The 16,739-nt window shown below is 46.0% G+C and overlaps 2 protein-coding genes across 2 annotated transcripts in view; both read left to right on the plus strand.

Annotated features, from left to right (window-relative positions):
- The window catches only part of DIAPH1 (diaphanous related formin 1), a 44,931-nt gene extending 37,260 nt beyond the window's left edge, over positions 1 to 7,671 (plus strand). The window contains exons 13-17 of the mRNA XM_068960111.1: positions 295 to 410; positions 1,017 to 1,081; positions 1,800 to 1,979; positions 4,399 to 5,262; positions 7,287 to 7,671. Coding sequence (XP_068816212.1) covers positions 295 to 410; positions 1,017 to 1,081; positions 1,800 to 1,979; positions 4,399 to 5,262; positions 7,287 to 7,559 — 1,498 coding nt within the window. The 3' untranslated portion in view covers positions 7,560 to 7,671. The remainder of the gene's footprint in view (positions 1 to 294; positions 411 to 1,016; positions 1,082 to 1,799; positions 1,980 to 4,398; positions 5,263 to 7,286) is intronic.
- A 32-nt stretch (positions 7,672 to 7,703) lies between these two features.
- LOC138069174 (protein diaphanous homolog 1-like) overlaps positions 7,704 to 16,739 on the plus strand; it is a 48,732-nt gene continuing 39,696 nt past the window's right edge. Inside the window, exon 1 of the mRNA XM_068960052.1 lies at positions 7,704 to 7,740. Within this exon, the coding sequence (XP_068816153.1) occupies positions 7,719 to 7,740 (22 nt within the window). The 5' untranslated portion in view covers positions 7,704 to 7,718. The remainder of the gene's footprint in view (positions 7,741 to 16,739) is intronic.

Below are 16,739 nucleotides of genomic sequence, written 5' to 3' on the forward strand. Positions count from 1 at the left end.
GTGAATAACAGAATCCTTCCCATGTGACTTACCGTTTTATAGATCTCTATCGTTTCCCCCCTTCACTGTCTCTCTATTCGGGAAAGCTTGCTTGTCCTGCGTGTAGAAGCCTTTCCACGTTTTCATCAGCCATATGGCCATTCTTCAAAACCTTGAAAAGTTATGACTGGGTGTGCTTATAAAAATTCAACAACAAATACTGTTGCAAGACCTTTCCTTATTTGGACTACTTGCATACCATCTATTTTGTGAAGTGATATTAATGTTTTGTTGCCTTGTCTTCTTCTAATGCAGACCTCAGTATTATAAGCTGATTGATGAATGTGTGTCCCAGATAATCCTGTACAAGAATGGTGCAGATCCTGACTTTAAGTGCAGGCATCTTGACATAAACATTGAGGGGTTAATAGGTAAGTTTTTTAGCTGATAATAGCTCTGTTGAAACTAGCCCAATTAGACCATGCTCTAGAACAAACCCTATTAGTGAATCCCTGTATTTATTTGAGCTGTTGTCCATCAGATCTTTCTGCTTCTCTCTGTATTTTGTCTTCTAGCTGAGCTGTGTTCTGGTGTTAATCCTCCCCCTCCCCTCCAAATCCTTGGGGCAAGGATCTAGGCTGTCCCTCACTACTTCATTTGAGCATGTCTTCCATCACTCAGGGCACACAGCTATTCCTCTAAGATCAAATCCGGAATGCTGCTGTGTTTGGGCAGGGAGCACTGCCAATGATGTGATATGCTTTTTAGTGAGAGCAGCTTCCAGAAGAAACCAACTATCTTTTGTGTTTTAGTAAAAAGAAGGACATGTCCATCTTCAGGTAGAGGTTCTGTAGTGGTGATGTGGTAATGGGGAGACAGGGTTTCTCCAGCAAGGGCAGAGCTCTACCCTGAAATGAATGGTGTGAGTAATCAGCAGGGGCACTGTTAAGCTTATGTGAGGTGCTGGGGAAGGAAAAGGGGCGTTTGTTTACAATGGTGTTTCTCCTTAATTGTATTTCCCTTCCTTTTATTTTTAGATAACTTGATTGATCAAACCAAGGTGGAGAAAAGCGAGGCCAAAGCAGTGGAACTGGAGAAAAAGGTTTTTGGCTGATGATGTGGCCTGGGTAGCAGATATATTGGCAGGGATCGGAATAAAGCCTGTTACACCTGACAGTGTACTAGAAGTGCTGCCAGCCACTTCCCCCTAATTAATTACCACTGTAAACATTGTGCTTGACCTTTCTGACAGCAGAAAAGCATACGTTTACATCTTAATTTAAAAAAAAAATTTGCAGCTGTCACAGTGAGGGAAAATATTTGAGCTGTACTGTGGGGCATGGGGCTCCCATACCTCTCGAACTCACAGCCAGTCTGATAGTCACCTGCAGTTTCTGTCTGATAATATCTAATAAATTTCTAATAACTGAAGCGCTGATGGGATATAATTGAAAAGTTCAGTTCCTGTCACTACCATGCAAGCAGCTGCCTTCAGACCGTGCCAAAACTGTAATGAATTCTCCCCAGCGAGAAAGGGTGTCCCTGCATGTACTTCAGTGTGAATATGTTTCACTTGGAAACTTGGGGTCTGTCGCTACCAGACTGGAGATCGAAGACTGGAAGTCTTTTGCCTCTTGGATTAGGCAGAGGCATGAATCTTCATCTCTGGTTGCACAATTGGAGTACTGCATGAGGGCAATGTGATCTAGGTTTTGAGAGGTTTTTAGAAAAAGAAAGCAAGCCCCCCACTCTGTCCCCCTTACCCCCACTGTTACCCATTGCACATCCTTGCTCAACCTATATGTTCATTGTCTCTGCAGCTGGACTCAGAGCTGACTGCACGGCAAGAGCTACAAGTTGAAATGAAGAAGATGGAAAGTGACTTTGAGCAGAAACTCCTTGATGTGTGTGGTGAGAAACAGTTACTGGACATGGAGAAACAGCAAATCACTGTAGAGAAGCAGGAGCTGGAAAGCAAAGTCTCCCACCTGAATGAGGAGGTAAATCTCACACTGAGGCATGGGCTGATGAGTTGGGCATAGGTTACAGCAGCTCGAGGGTCAAGTCTTCCTTGAAAAGTTCTGTTTGCCTCTGGGTGGAGGTAACATTAGAAGAAGGAGAACTAATGATGAGAGATCCCAGCAGTCAGAGATTATTTGGGGAGTGCCCTCAGGAGACATTCTGAGCCACCTTTGCTTAAACAGGTAGAGGCAGGAGAAAGATGAAGAGGCTAATCTGTACTGATGCTGTTCATAACTGCTCACTGCTTTCCTTTTCTCCACATAATGGTAATAGATCCAAGAGCAGCAGTCAGTCCACAGATTACTACTTTTATTTCTCGCTAGCCCAAAGGTCTTTTTGCGTAGGCGTTCCTTGAGTTGGTTTTCTCCCTATTATTCTGTTCCACAGACAGCTGTGGTGTTTTGTTATGCTCCAAATGTCTGAATCGTAGATTTAACTTGAATAGAATTGTCTGTCTTGATTCTTTTTCCCTGGATGTTGTCCAGCATTCCACTCACACACTTCTTCTAGCTCAACGTCATCCAGATCCCTGTAGAAGTGACCTGGCTTATGTGGGACTGACTCTGAAGCATCTTTGCTTTTCCATAGACATGTAGACTCCTGACAGAAGTTGCTAAGCATATACTCAGAGCTGCTTTTTTGTATCGTCAAAGAAAGTGTGGGAGACTTGCTCCTAAAAGAGCCGTGCTCTCAGCCCCTGTGTGAGTAGGAGAAAGAAGAATTTTTGCAATCTGTTTTTATTCAGGATGCCCTGAATAAATTTTGCATCTCCCATTCAAGCAGTGTCCTATTATGGCACCACAGTGGTTGTGCTTTGTCTGAAGCCCAAGCAGTCTGTATATACTTGGTTTTGCTCTCTGGAGAGCCAAAACAGAACAACTAAACAAATTTTTGGATCTTAATGCAGACGTTTCTGCCTACTGAGTCTCATGTGTGACAGAATAGAAAATGCATGCCGTTTTTTGAAATGTGTTGACTTGTTTACTCAGGAGAAAAAGAATATAGAGCAAGATAAAGTCATTTGCAGCTGTTCATACAAAACAGTCTTGAAATCAGAGTTCTGTTGAAATCCCTTTCAGACAACATACTTTTGTAAGTACCTCCTCTTATGGAGGAGAGGAAGAAAAACCTCACTGAATTTTATCACTCTGGCTGTTTACCCTTGACAAAATTAGGAAGAAAGCAGACAGTGAAGGGAGAGAAACATTAAACTTTTTGCTGTACTTCCTGAGCTGCTTGAGACAGGCAAGTTGGCCGTGGTAGCTACTGTTCTGCACCTACCTCCTGTCATCAGGTAGTAGCGAGCTGACCTGCAGAAGCGACTTTTGAGGTTGGATACTGAGGTCAAGAGGTTTCATTTTTATCAAGCTTGTACTGTCTGATGCCAGAATTGGGTCAAAAGCTGAGAGAGAGCAGGAGGGGAGATGATGAGGAAGGGGTCATGCAACACAAGAGAAGGTCTGTCAGGTTCTCTGACATCCCACAGCAAGGGCTTACAGGGTGATAGTGGTTTAGACACATCACCACCAGTGATGTGGGCGTCCTGAAGATCCTCTGTCTCAGTGGAAGGCAGTTTCTTTGGAGGAAAGCAGGGCTCATTCAGCTTGGAGAGAAATGCCCCTTGGAAATTCTTTCCTCCCCAAGGTTTCATCTAATTAAAAAAGTTTGGAAAGACTTTCTCATTCATTTGTCCACAAATGTAGCCCAGCTGTTGTACTAACTTTAATAATTTGAATTTCTAATATAGTGCTCTCCAGTTCATAAATCAGGGCCTCAGTACAGTTACTGAGTCTTGTCAGTAACCCTTTTTATTCACGCTGGCATAGTCTTTCTTCCCTTTTTAAACTTACTGATGGTAGGATTGGCAGATGGTGCAAACAGAGAATCAGGATTTCTTTATATGACCTACACTGTTTCTAGCACCCTCGTTGATATTCATGGACATAAATTGCTGGGGCATCTTATGTGTTCATTAGCTTCCTAACAATTGAGAGCCACCTAATAAATCACCACAACAGGCTTTGTCTCTGAGGCCTGTTTCAACCATTGACCTTTTTTTTTTTTTTTTTTCTTTGACTCTACCTCAGTATTATGCTCCCTGCTGTAGCTGGCTAGCTGGATTGCTTCTGAGGCCACAGTGCTGCAGGATTGCATCCTTTCCTGTAGCAGCTCATGGGAAGAGCACTTGAAGACCTGGCTCTAAGTGTTCATATGAAGAAGATAACCTCTTTTGCTGCCACATGCTTTAGTTTTTCAGTGACAATGGCATTTGGTAGCATCTTGTGAGGGGAAGAATAAGGCTTTGAGATATGCCCGGTCGTTTGGGAAATGTTTAAGTATGATACCCTCTTTGCTCTGTGTGGCTAGTAATGGCATGTTGTTTCTACTTTTCTTTAGATTGCTAAGTTGGAAAAAGAGCTTGAAGACGCCAAAAGAGAAATGGCTTCATTCTCTTCTTCCTTGCTTCTTCCTTCAGTTCCAGGCCATACAGAGAACCTCCAGCCACCACCTTCACTCCCGGGCACTGTTTCTGGCAGCATCCCACCACCCCCTCCACTCTCTGGTGCAACTGGGGTGGCCCCAATGCCCCCTCCACTCCCGGGCATGGTTTCTGGGGGTATCCCTCCAGCCCCTCCACTCCCGGGTGCAGTTTCTGGGGGCATCCCACCACCTCCTCCGCTCCCAGGTGTGGTTGGTGGGGGCATCCCACCACCTCCTCCGCTCCCAGGTGCGGTTGGTGGGGGTATCCCACCTCCTCCTCCGCTTCCGGGCGCGGTTGGTGGGGGTATCCCACCTCCTCCTCCACTCCCAGGTGTGGTTGGTGGGGGCATCCCACCTCCTCCTCCACTCCCAGGTGTGGTTGGTGGGGGCATCCCACCACCTCCTCCGCTTCCAGGCCTTGGTGGGGGCATCCCACCACCTCCTCCGCTTCCAGGCGCGGTTGGTGGGGGCATCCCACCACCTCCTCCGCTTCCAGGCGCGGTTGGTGGGGGCATCCCACCACCTCCTCCGCTTCCAGGCGCGGTTGGTGGGGGCATCCCACCACCTCCTCCGCTTCCAGGCCTTGGTGGGGGCATCCCACCACCTCCTCCAGGTGGTCCGGGGATCCCACCACCCCCACCAGGAATAGGTGCCCCTCCTCCTCTTCCTCCTGGCTTTGGCGGCTGGGGAGCACCTGCAGCTCCAGTTCTTCCATATGGATTAGCTCCAAAGAAGGCTTATAAGCCAGATGTACAGCTGCGGAGGCCAAATTGGTCCAAGGTAAGACCTACATTTTTTCAGGCCTTCCTACACCCTGTTCTTTCACCCAAACAAGCTCCTTTTTCCTTTTGTCGCATCTCATCACATCGTATCGTGTTGTCCTAACTGAGTGGTTTCATGACACTGTTTTCCATACTTTGTAGACAGAGATGATCTCATCTTTGTATGCAGACAGCAGAGTACACAGGGACTAGAAGTGCTTGGTGGCTGAAGAGGCACACAGCTGGGTCAAACTCCCTTTGCAGCATGACGATGTCCCTTCGCACAGCTTGCGATGCGAAGGAACAGAGTGTTTCCTAGTTAGCCTGCAGCAACTGATTAATGGACTTTGTTTAATGTCATTTAATTTTGCTGGTGTTCATTGAATATTTTCTGCCCTCTGCCTTGTAGAAAGTGCTTTGAAGGCAGCTCCATGGTAACACCCAATTTAATAGTCACAACCTTTTTGAAATATGCAAGCAGCAGATAATTACCCTGCTTGATAAAGTACAGACTACTTTTGTCATTTAAATTACATTTCCCCCCCTGCTCACTCTTCTTTTTAACTGGGATTCAGCTAATGAATGTGGATGTGAGCAGAATCGCTGTCCTAGGAGCTTTGGCAATCAGGCAACAGCAGGCTCACAAGGGCTCTGCTGGCAACAGAGTTTCTGGCAGAGAAATAGCTTTTAGCCTAACACATACGTATCTGCATGCATGCAGCTTGTTGTCACAAAGATACTGCAGGTAGTGGTTTGTTTGCTTATTAGGCTGATCCTTTGCTTTGGTGGTTTGAATTCAAACTCTGCTATCTCAGAACTGCAGTCGTGTGGAGGATACTATTGCTCAGCAGTCTGACGCCAAACGAGCTTGCTAAAGGCCAGGCAGGGTGAACTGAGAGAGCTTCAATACTTTGAGTGCTTTTTGCAGTGGTGCAATAGACTGATACAAAAGTTATTCCATCAGTCTGTTAGCAACAAACTTGTCAATATTCAGTCTGTTTAGCATTTCTACATTGCGAATGAAGTACTTCTGTTTTTATTGTCATGCCATTACTGTGCTGGTGTTCAAGGTAGTTGTAAATACCGTCAGGAGCAAGTTTTCAAAAAGTGGTGGTAGCAGAGTTGTCTGATTCTGTCTCCAAATTCCAGGTTCCACATTCCGAAAGAATATGGTTCCTCTGAGCTTAAAAGTCATAAATTTAAGATGCCAAACAACTTTGAGTGTGAGGGAGGGAGGGAGGAAATTCCCAGCCTGCTTATCTACTCTAAGCTCATGTGTTCATTAACATGTTGTTAATTCTTTGAGGTGGATTGGTATTGGGCAGGAGTGATTTGCAATGAAAATGAAGTCTGGATGGAAGGTGTCAAGAGTGTCTGAGGAGATAGTGAAAGAGGATGGCACATGAAAGAGTCAGATTATTAATGGCAATTGTTTCCAGCTCTAAATTAGTGTTTAAAAAGAAGGAAACTGTATGCTCAGAGCATTTGTGAAGATAATGAGAAGATAGTGATTAGTGAGGAAGGTGGTTTTTTGTTTGCTTGGTTTTTTTCTTAACCAAAGAGAGAAGCGTTTAAGTCAGGAGATAGTTGATGTGAAGAATTTTAGTTAGAAGTTTAGAAAGGGAAGGTGATTCATAAAAAGCTTATGGAGATGGAGAAACATGGTAAAAATGTGGCCGTTGCCAGAGGTATCAGCTGAGAAGAGCTGATTATATAAGTGAGAAGAGGATGCCTGTCTTTGGAAGAAAAGTGAATTCAGACTTGACTATGATTTGTTTATAACCAAACCTCTGTCCTTGCTCATTAGCTTGAAGAGGCAGAAAGAGGCAAAGGTAGATTTGGAGGCATTGGTACAAACATGAAATCCCTGAGAGATTTCATATGAAAGAAAGGGGAGAAGGGCTAAAGCAAGTCACAGACCTTGGACACTAATGAAAATAGAATGGGGATGAGAAGGACCAGCTGAAAGCTACTGAAGCTGTGAGCTGGGACAAACAAAACTGTTTAAAGGCTTCTGAGGTTCATGTTTTGTCTCTCTTGCAGATCGTGGCTGAAGACCTCTCTCAGGATTGTTTCTGGACAAAGACAAAAGAAGATCGGTTTGAGAATGATGAGCTCTTTGCCAAGCTGACACTCACCTTTTCTGCCCAAACAAAGTGTGAGTGCCAAGCTCGTCGTCACTGTAAGAAGGATCAGGGTGGTGCTTACGGGGTTGCTGGCTGCCTTTGGAGGGAATTTACAGGAGCTGGGTATGCCCATCCTGTTGAGGGAGGGAAAATGGATGTGGGTGTATCTTTGAGTAGTTCAGCTCCTTGAGAAAAAATTTTCTGCATGATGACTTTGTGGATTTGGAACACCACAAGTTTCGGGGAGAGTGGGAAGAAAGCTTGCAATCAAAAGTCTTCAGATAAACTAATTTTTTTTTTTCCCCTCCATCCACCATACGTTCTGCGCTCTTCTCTGTGGATTCATCTCATGTTACCTGTAGCCTCCAAGGGTGAGTAGTATCTGTAGCATCTGAGATGGTTTTGGGAAATCTATCCTCTGAAATGCAATTCAGTGGGAATAGGAGTTGCTACCCCCTAGTGAGAGACACCCAAGCAGTGGTGAGTAGGCCTAGAGAAGGATCTCTCAGCAGGAATGTGCTGGGTTGGCCTCTATGCCTGTAGTAGTAATAGGAAGGGACGCTAAGGATTGCTTTACCTCTCAGGAGGATAGATGAGTTTCAGCCGTGTTGTCAGGTTACTGCGCCAGCTCCAGCTGCCTTCTTCCTCTCTGTTCCTTTACTGTGACGTGGTTGAGAACAAGATGTGCAAATCTTGTACACCGGGCACCCAGGTCCTCTAGTAGTGATGCCCCCCTCATGGTAAGTGGCTGCAACAGATTTTTCTCCCGCCTCATTGTGAAGAAACGTAGAAAGTTTACATGTAGAAAGTGCATTGTTCACCTGTCCACTCACACATTCTCAGCTGTTGTCCTCTGAATATTACCTCTTAGCCAAAAATCCTGGTGACTTGGGTCTGCTTAGGTATGGAAAGGAAGAAACTTAAAGGTACAACAGGTTCCCTGAATGAGAAGGTGGAGCCTTATTTGTCTGTCAGTCTATGTATTTTCCCCCACTACTGCTAGGCCTTCCTGATTGCGCTTGGGATGCAAAGTCCTCATCGGAACAGTCTCGGTAGCAAGGATGAGAGGTCTGTACGCATGTCAGGGCAGAGTGGGTTGGAAGTGCTAATCGCACTGCAGATTATTATTGCAGCCTGGCTGATAGGCTTCCTTCCTTGTTCCGTTTTATTTGGGTGCGTTCACCTGACCGTTAATGAGTGAAACTAATCTCTGTGGCTTCAAAGCTGCCATCCCTGTCTCCTCCCATAGAAAAACTAGTATATTTATAGAGAGTAGAACTTCTTCCTCTTTAGCGAATCTGATGATGCTGCCTTGCACTTTAGTGTCTGTAGAAGACACTAAAGTGTCTCCTGGCAGCTTTCAGAAGTAACTCGGACATCTGCCTAACAGGAACATCCTGCAGTGCTCCAGCAAGGGCACATCCAACCTTTCAGTGTTTATGGAGGACCCGGCTGGGTTCAGGGTTCCTCTTACTTATGGAGTGCCACTTTAACCTCCAGCCCAGCAGCTGCCTGAGCAAAGGGCAGCCCTGCCCCAAGCATCTTGCAGCCACTCCTTTGGAAAACTGCTGGGCAGTTTTGATCCCACAAGGGTAAAAATCTTGCCCTAGATGCAGCACTGGACTGCCTGGTCCCTCTCAGTGTGTGTGCGCTTGTAACGTGCATGTGGTACATACCCCAACAGAAATGAGATCTGACCACTCTTTCTCAGAACAACATAGCCAGAATTTATCCCAGCTCAGAAAAGGGCACGCAATTCTTGTCATCCTCCTGCAAGTTGTTTTTTGGGGGGTTGTGAAAGGTGCAGTACTTGGGTTTTTTTCCCTCTCTTTCTTTCTATCCGCTGACACAGTATGCTCATCCCTGGGTTGCCCTGAGTGATACTGGCTCTTTCTGCTCCCTGCCTCTGAGAGCAGAACATCAAGATTAGCCTTGTACTGGCTGACAGAGTGTTTTCTCATTTCTAGGACCCTTGGGGAACATGTCTAGTGGAAAGGATTAGGAGAGTTTGGACTTTAATATGAATTTTCTCAGCTGTGTGCACAGATTACTAATCCACTGACCCGGAGTTCCGTGTGCTATATATGTTGATTCCAGCTTTATCAGACACGTGGGTGTATATTTAACATTGATTTGACGGAATGCTGGACTCATTTTTACTCTCCCCTTCTCTGTTCTTGTAAGAATCAGCTCTTCTCCTTCAGTATCCTCATTTATTCCTGTTCTTGTCAGATGAGTCCATTGTGTTATGTGAGGTCATGAGTAATGCTGGGTGAGACGGAAGGTCCATCCAACCCAATATTTGATCTCCTAGTTCTGGATTTTCTCTTGCCAGGGCTCCACTTGCTCTTTGTAGGGATTTTGAACCTCTTCCTGGAGGGAGGCAGGCCCTGGTCTGTATCTATAGCCAGCTCATCACCTTCCATATCCAAGCCCTCCATAAACAGTGCAGGACTTCTAAATTGCAGCTTGCTGGTGTGTACTTCCAGTCCGAAACCTTCAAAGGTGGTGGATGAAAGTTCTTCACAGTTGACCTGAGATGTCTCTGCTGTATAAACTGGGATTAGTAAGCTGGCCTTACTAAGATCTTGTTAAGGTATGGAAGTCCTTCAGGATGATGAGGTCCCATACAGCCACCAGCGAAGAGCGGGATCTCCCACCTAAGCTATTGCTACACTATACCCACATCTGTGTGTGATTGGCAGATGTTCCCTTGATTGTTCTGGCCCATCCTCAAGATTGGACTATGGCGGGCCTCAGCCTTTTTGGTGCATGACAGTGGCCCACCTTCTGCATCATTCTCCTCTTTGGGAGAAGAGTGCTACCTTGAATATCGCAGTCCCTCTGTATCTTGAACAAGTTATGTAATAAAATTAGGCACAACTCTCTGGTCCTTACATGAAAGCAAAATGAAGGGGCTCATTCTAAATTCTTTGAAGGATTTGAGTGCAGCTCTTGCAAGCCAGTAACTGACACCCAGGAGAGCTTTGATGCCCTTGCAGCATGGAGCAGTTAGTCAGACTTACTCTGAGCATCTGTGATTTGGGGAAAGGAGACTGGCAGCTTGTGAGTCAATGCAGTTTTAGCCCAGCTGTGTGCAATGTTTGTTGTGGTGACAAAAAGGGCGTGGTGATGAAATCCATGAACAGGACCCAAAAGTAGCAAAAAATAACAGTCTTAGCCTTTTTCAGTGGTGTGTGCAGTAGTTGAACATGGTCCAGACTGCACAATTTGCAGACAGCTGTTTGCAGAGAAAATGGGTGTGAAAGGCAAGGTCCCTGCTGAGTAGCGTTGTGCAAGGATTTCTGCTCTCTCTTTGAAGAACAGGAGGTGGGACGAAGTGACATCCTTTCTTTTTTGCCTCTGAATTCTTCCTCTTCAGGCTATGAAGTTTGTCTCCTGAACCAGCAGAGCAGAGATAGATTAAGTCAGTAAATTTAGTCAGCTGTGCATGATAGTGTCCACTCCTCGTTTTCCGTCTTCAGTAAGTTGATGTAGAAATGCTGCAGCCTTTACATCAGACATGAAAGTTCCCTGAAGAGACACTTTCACAGGTAGAATCTGCTCTGGCAAGGCAGCCTTTAATTTTTAACTGGCTTCTAATTAAAACCACTGAGTTGCACTTAGTTGTATCTGATGGGATTGGCTGTGCACGGAGCTCTGCTCTGCAAAGACATAAGCTGCGCTTGGCCATCGTCTTTCCCGTTGATCTTGCCTGTGAAATAATAAACTTCTGTTCCTTATAGTTGTCATAGTTAGAAGCTTTTCCCCAAAGATTAAGCTCCCCCCACCCCTTTAATCTGGAGAGTTAAGAACCACATTTTCCTTGTATGAGAGATCAGTGATTCTCCCTCTCCCTGATCTTTTTTATTATTTTTACTTTCAATGAGTCAATAAAATAGCCAGTGGTGGTTCATCTATTTAAATGTTGATTGTCCTGGCTTTTAACATTCGTTTCAGAAAAGCAAACTATGTGGCAGGAAGAGTGAGGGCAGAAGTGGTACCCAGAGTTCATCTACCCCTGGGGGATCATCAGCCATTCCCAGGATGTTATGGAGTGTGGTGGTGCACTGCTAATCACACAGCTGCCTGTGAGCTGCATCCTCTGAGTTTGAATACTGTGCTTTGAACTTCCCTGTCCCCTCTCCCTCCCCCACAACCAATTCTGCTTTGACTACCTGTCCCAAGTAGTATGTTAAGTGTAGGCTGCCTGACAGAGAAGTCTGTACAGCACCGTGTACAGTGAGTTACCGCTCTTCTCACTGGCTGTCTTTGCTCTTCCCTCCTGCGTTAGTAGGTGGATATTGGGGCTCTCTTCCTCCATCTGAGTGCTCTCTGTAAAGTGTATCTCACTGGTAAATATTTATGGAGCTAAAGCAAATGGAGTGCATGGCACTCTTTTGTCCATAGCAAGGTAGGCTCTGCTCCTCAGAGACTCTCAGCCTGTGAAAATTTTACGAGCTTGGAGCGTGAGTCTGATTGTGATGGATGCGCTGCTGAGAGCTAAGACCCACGCGAACTGCTTAGCAATGTTCCAGGTCAACTGCGAGCCTCCTTTTGGGCTTTTGCTCTTTCCCTATCTCTGCATGTGAGGAAGATCAGCAGAATCCAGGAGGCCACTGTGTATTATACGTATTGCCTGGGGAGGCTTCTGTCAGAGGGTGCTCTCTGCCCTTTACGCCTTCAGGAGCTCCAGGCCCTATCCTTCAGGAGGACCCTGTCTTGAGGACAGGGTTTGTGACTGTGTTACATCCTAACACCTACAGTTAGCCCCGGGACTGCCAAAGAGGGGCTGTATAAATAGGAGGATTCGAAAGGTGATTAACACAGACATCCCCCTTGTTATGTTCCTCAAAAGATACAAGGAGGTGGGGGGGAAAGGCTCGTGCTGATGCCTTTTCGCTTACCCACTACCTTAAAATGATCTCTCAGTCATGGAAAGAGGTTTGCTACAAGTTACAGTAAATAACATGCTTTCCCTCTCACCCCACAAATAGATGCAAAGTTATGTGAGCAACTTTGGCAGGGAACTTCATGAGTATCTGCCTGGATCAGCACGGCTGAGAGTTATTCAGCCGGGTTACATTTGGACTATGCTTCTCAGAGGTCAGAGGTATTTATGTGCCTGTGACTTTTATCTCTCTTTATGGCAGAGCACAGCCTTTTCAAAGGTTTTATCATCAAGGCCTTGGGTTATCCATATGCCTCTTCTGAAGTCTAGCTTGTCCACAGCTCCTTATACCGAACTCGTTTCTCAGCCTTCGGAGGCTGAGGCATGTGAGTGAACCATGCTGTTTCCCAAGCATTCGCGTTTCCCCAGAGGAGTGTTTGCGTTTGACTCACAACCTTAATTATTCTTTTACTGCTCCTTCTCAGGGAAGGTGGGAAGAGAAAACCCTTTGGACTTCACCTGAGAGCTGAAGACCTTCCTCAAGGAAAGACAGGGTTTGCAGATGAGCGGCTTACAGGTTGCAGAGTTTATTCTCTGCTTATAAGGAATTCTGGCTGTTTCCATTGTGCAGGGGAGTACTTGTCTACTGCCGCAGTAGCGGCAGTCACCCACTTCCCATAGCTGGTAGCTGAAAGCACGTGTAAACACAGTGCATCTCTATGAAAACCTGCCGAAAAAGGGATGTGATTGGGGAGTGTTGATGCCTGCTTCTCACACTACAGGAGCCACTCCTCGTGCTCTGGTGCTTGCAGTGTGGAGGAGCATCTTGCAGTGAACAGGGCAAAGGGAGACTCATCCTTCTGCTCAAATTGCAGTGTTCACACCGTCTGATCTGGGGTGCCATCCTCTGGCCCTGAGCCCTTCTGGAAAGAAGTCACTTCTGGTGGGGAAGGTTCAGCTGGTCAGCACAAGTGTCGAGTGCAGTTGGACACCTGTGACTACAAACCCTCGCTGTGAAGTGAGACTTTTTGTTCTTGCCAGGCTGTATGGATGTGGTGCTTTGTTTTCTGTAGCTCTCATGTGAGATTTCAGTAGTAATGGCATTTCTGCTGTCTCTTCTTGAGTATGACAGAGCTGCTTCAAAGAGGGCTGGAGATTTCCTTCTCTATGCAAAGTTGTTTGGCTACTTTGCTAATAATGCTGAAAGCAGTATGAGATCATGGAGATGGCAAAATGGCCCTGTGTCATCTAGGAGTTAGCTATGGTGCATTTGGTTCTGTCAATATTCTTCTTGCATAACAATTTTCCAATATTTCATTTCTTTAGAAGCATCTTAATTGTTTTTGTGTTCTCAGGCAACCTTCTTTGTGCAATGATCACACCTGCCTTCCTTGGAGTTAGAGATATATTGCATAGTCCAGTTGTGCTTTACTGTGGTGGACAGCGTTCCCAGGACACTTAAGTTTGTGTGAGGTGCGGGCAATGGCTCAGTGGGGAAGACCAATTTAAAGACGCTTTCCAGGAGATCTCAGTAAACCCCAAACTCTATATCCATATGGAAATAATCAGTTTTCAGGACCATTTGGGGGAAATACACACATCTTGCCTCTTTCCTTAAGTAAGTATTTCTTACTGCTTCCCTGCGCCCTGTGCATGTCTCGGCCACGGTAGAATCAGAGGATGGAAACTGCATGTCATGGACTTGGGATCGCTTCGGCTCCACAGGGCCAGGGCATGTGGCTGTGAAACGTGTAGCTGCCGCAGAGCTTTGCAAAGACTAGGTGAAACTTGAGTGGTGTTAGTGCTGTGGCTGGCTGTATCTGCAGGGAAAAGTCTGGACATCAGTTTCCTCTGTTTCCATATTTGTTTCATTACTTAATGCAGCCCCCACCGCCCAACTGTGCAATGCACTAATGCTACACTTGTCTCCTCCCAGCAGCTGTAGTTTGTATTATTTCAGCTACTAAAACTATTTATGCGTTTTGTGCCGTTCTTCTCTCAGGAAGCCTGTGTGCCTGCTTCTCTGTCTCTTTTGGAAACAAAACTGCTTGTGCTTTTACTGTCCCTTGTTTTTTTGTTTTCTTCTTTTTTCTTCTCCTATCCTTTGAGGCTCGAGGATCGGTCGGTCTAGTGCTGTTGGGAAAATCATTACTTCCTTCCCAGGCTCTGGTCATATTCAGACTGGCTTGTCCGGATGTGAAGGTCACAATGAGAGATGGTCTCCCAGGTTTCCTCTCTTTCAGAATTAGCTGCTGTAATTCTGTCCTGAAGAGCTGTCTTTCAGAGACGCTCCCCAGAAATGTCACCCTCCCCTTGGTGCTTTCCCTGGGAAATCTTTAAGCAGCAGTAGGAGGCTCTTGTCCAAGCTGTTGAAATTTGTCCGTTTTCAGTGCTTCACAAGGAGCATAAACACTTCACTGCCAGGAGGGCTGTTAAATTTGAATGAAACTGGGGGCAATCCATACACACACTGAATCCCTGTCCTGGTGACCCCAAGGCATTTCTCACCTCCTGCCTACCTGTAGGGGAAAGCCTTGCCCTCCTTTCTCCATTCAAAAATTTGCGCCGTGTCAGAGGGCAGGTGGGTCAGAAACTTTCTGATCCCTATTGTCACTCCCTGTTGTCTGCACTGGAGGCAAAAGTTCCCGAAAGTGCCCTGGGGGTGGAGGGCAGGGTGGTTAAGACAATATCGCATAGGGATGATAGACCTTAGGTTAATGTGATGGCTCACATTGCACTAGTTGATATGATAAGCTACATAAGTCCAGTTGTCCATTTTCTGCTAGAAAAATAAGATCCTTAAGCACCCAGCTGACCTTTACATCCTGTAAAAGTAGAGAGGTGTAGGTTGGTTCCAGGAATCTAGAAACTTTAAAAAAACAAACAAACAAACAAAAAGGGGCACGGGAAGAGCCTGGTTAGACTTTCAGAACAGAGGATTTAGCATGATGTTTGTCATCTGGGAGCTCTTTCTCCCAGAAGGCATACTGCATTTCTCTGCTGAAGCTGCTCTCTTAAGAACAGGTTTTCCAGCCAAAAGTATCTTAAAATGAGACTGTTGAACAGGGCAGTGGCCTCTGAGCCTTCTTCATGCTCTAAGCTCTCAACAAAAATGGATGATAACTGGCTTGATAAAACATGATTGTTGGGATACTGAGTGCTCAAAAGTTGAGAAATGCCAAGGGAAGGGTGACCGTGCTGTCTCTACTGACCTCTATACAGTCAGCTGTTGTCATCAGGAGAGTTATCCGGATCGAGGACTTAACTGAGCTACAGTCTTGGAGGCAGCTTGCATCCAGCAGAACTTGTAAGCTCTGGCTTACTGTTGGCCTTGCTCTCCAGATGGTTCTGCACCCTTCTCCTTTGAGATTTACTATATTAGTCAACGTGTTAAGTAATGCTTAACATATTGAACTCAGTGTAGGGTTTAGAAGGGCTTATCGCCATGGCTTCAGTGCTGCATTGATCCCTGGAGCCAGGTCACATCAGCACTGGGCCAAAGCACCTAATGCTTGGTCAGACCTGAATTCAAGGGTTTATGTGATACTGAAGTCAGTGATAAACATCCTGCAACCTGGAGGGAAGGTGTTGGAGATGCACTCGAGTGACGGTGCAGACCTGAAATCAGTGTGGCAGGGCAAGTGCAAGTGCTAGTACATCCCATTAGACAAGAGGGGACAGGTGCCCAGGCATATCTGCATTACCTCACCATCACATCTGTGTTGTGTGTTCTTCCATCATCTAGGGAATCCAAAACCTGATTTTTGTTTTATTGTTTATTCACAGATCAGATGTCAAAACTGTCTTTGATATTTGCTGTGGGATGGCTCAGTAATATGTCCAATTCCTTCCAGTAAATAGTTTTGTTCCTGCAGCCTTCTGGGGGTTGCATTTTTAATAGGAGGCAAGTCATTAATCTCTAGGTGCTGCTGGTTTTACTACCATACAACTACTCCTATAACTACTCATCTTGGCCCTGCAGGGCCCTTGGTAGACCTTCAGATGCTCAATACTTTGATCACTTGCTATGCTCCTGAGTTCTCTGGGTCCTCCACACGTGACAGCCTTGTGACAGATAGCTTGTGAGCCCCATGCAGCTGGCTTGTGGACAGGATGGGCCTGGATGGCACTCAGTGCAGAGCTGATAAGGGACACCGTGTCTGTGCCTGGAAGGTCAAAGGTATGGGACAGTGATGTACTGAGAGGATCCAGCAGTGGCTGTGTAAGGGCTCTAGACTAGAGCAGCATCTCTGTTAGTCTCCCGTGCTCTCCCTGCCAGAGCACAGCCACCTACATACTGAGGCTTTTGCCTCTCTGGCAGTCTGTGGAACTAGCAGCCATGCAAGGGGAAGGGGGAGCTAACTACTTAAACAAAGCTGTTACAGAATCAGCCCCCGTATGTGGGAAACAGCTTTCGGAGCCAAAATCCTTGGTGCTAAGAACCAGGCAGAGCCCACTTACATTATAGCAGTGCACACC

The sequence above is a fragment of the Struthio camelus genome, chromosome 13 (assembly GCF_040807025.1).
Source record: "Struthio camelus isolate bStrCam1 chromosome 13, bStrCam1.hap1, whole genome shotgun sequence".
NCBI classification, from domain to species: domain Eukaryota; kingdom Metazoa; phylum Chordata; class Aves; order Struthioniformes; family Struthionidae; genus Struthio; species Struthio camelus.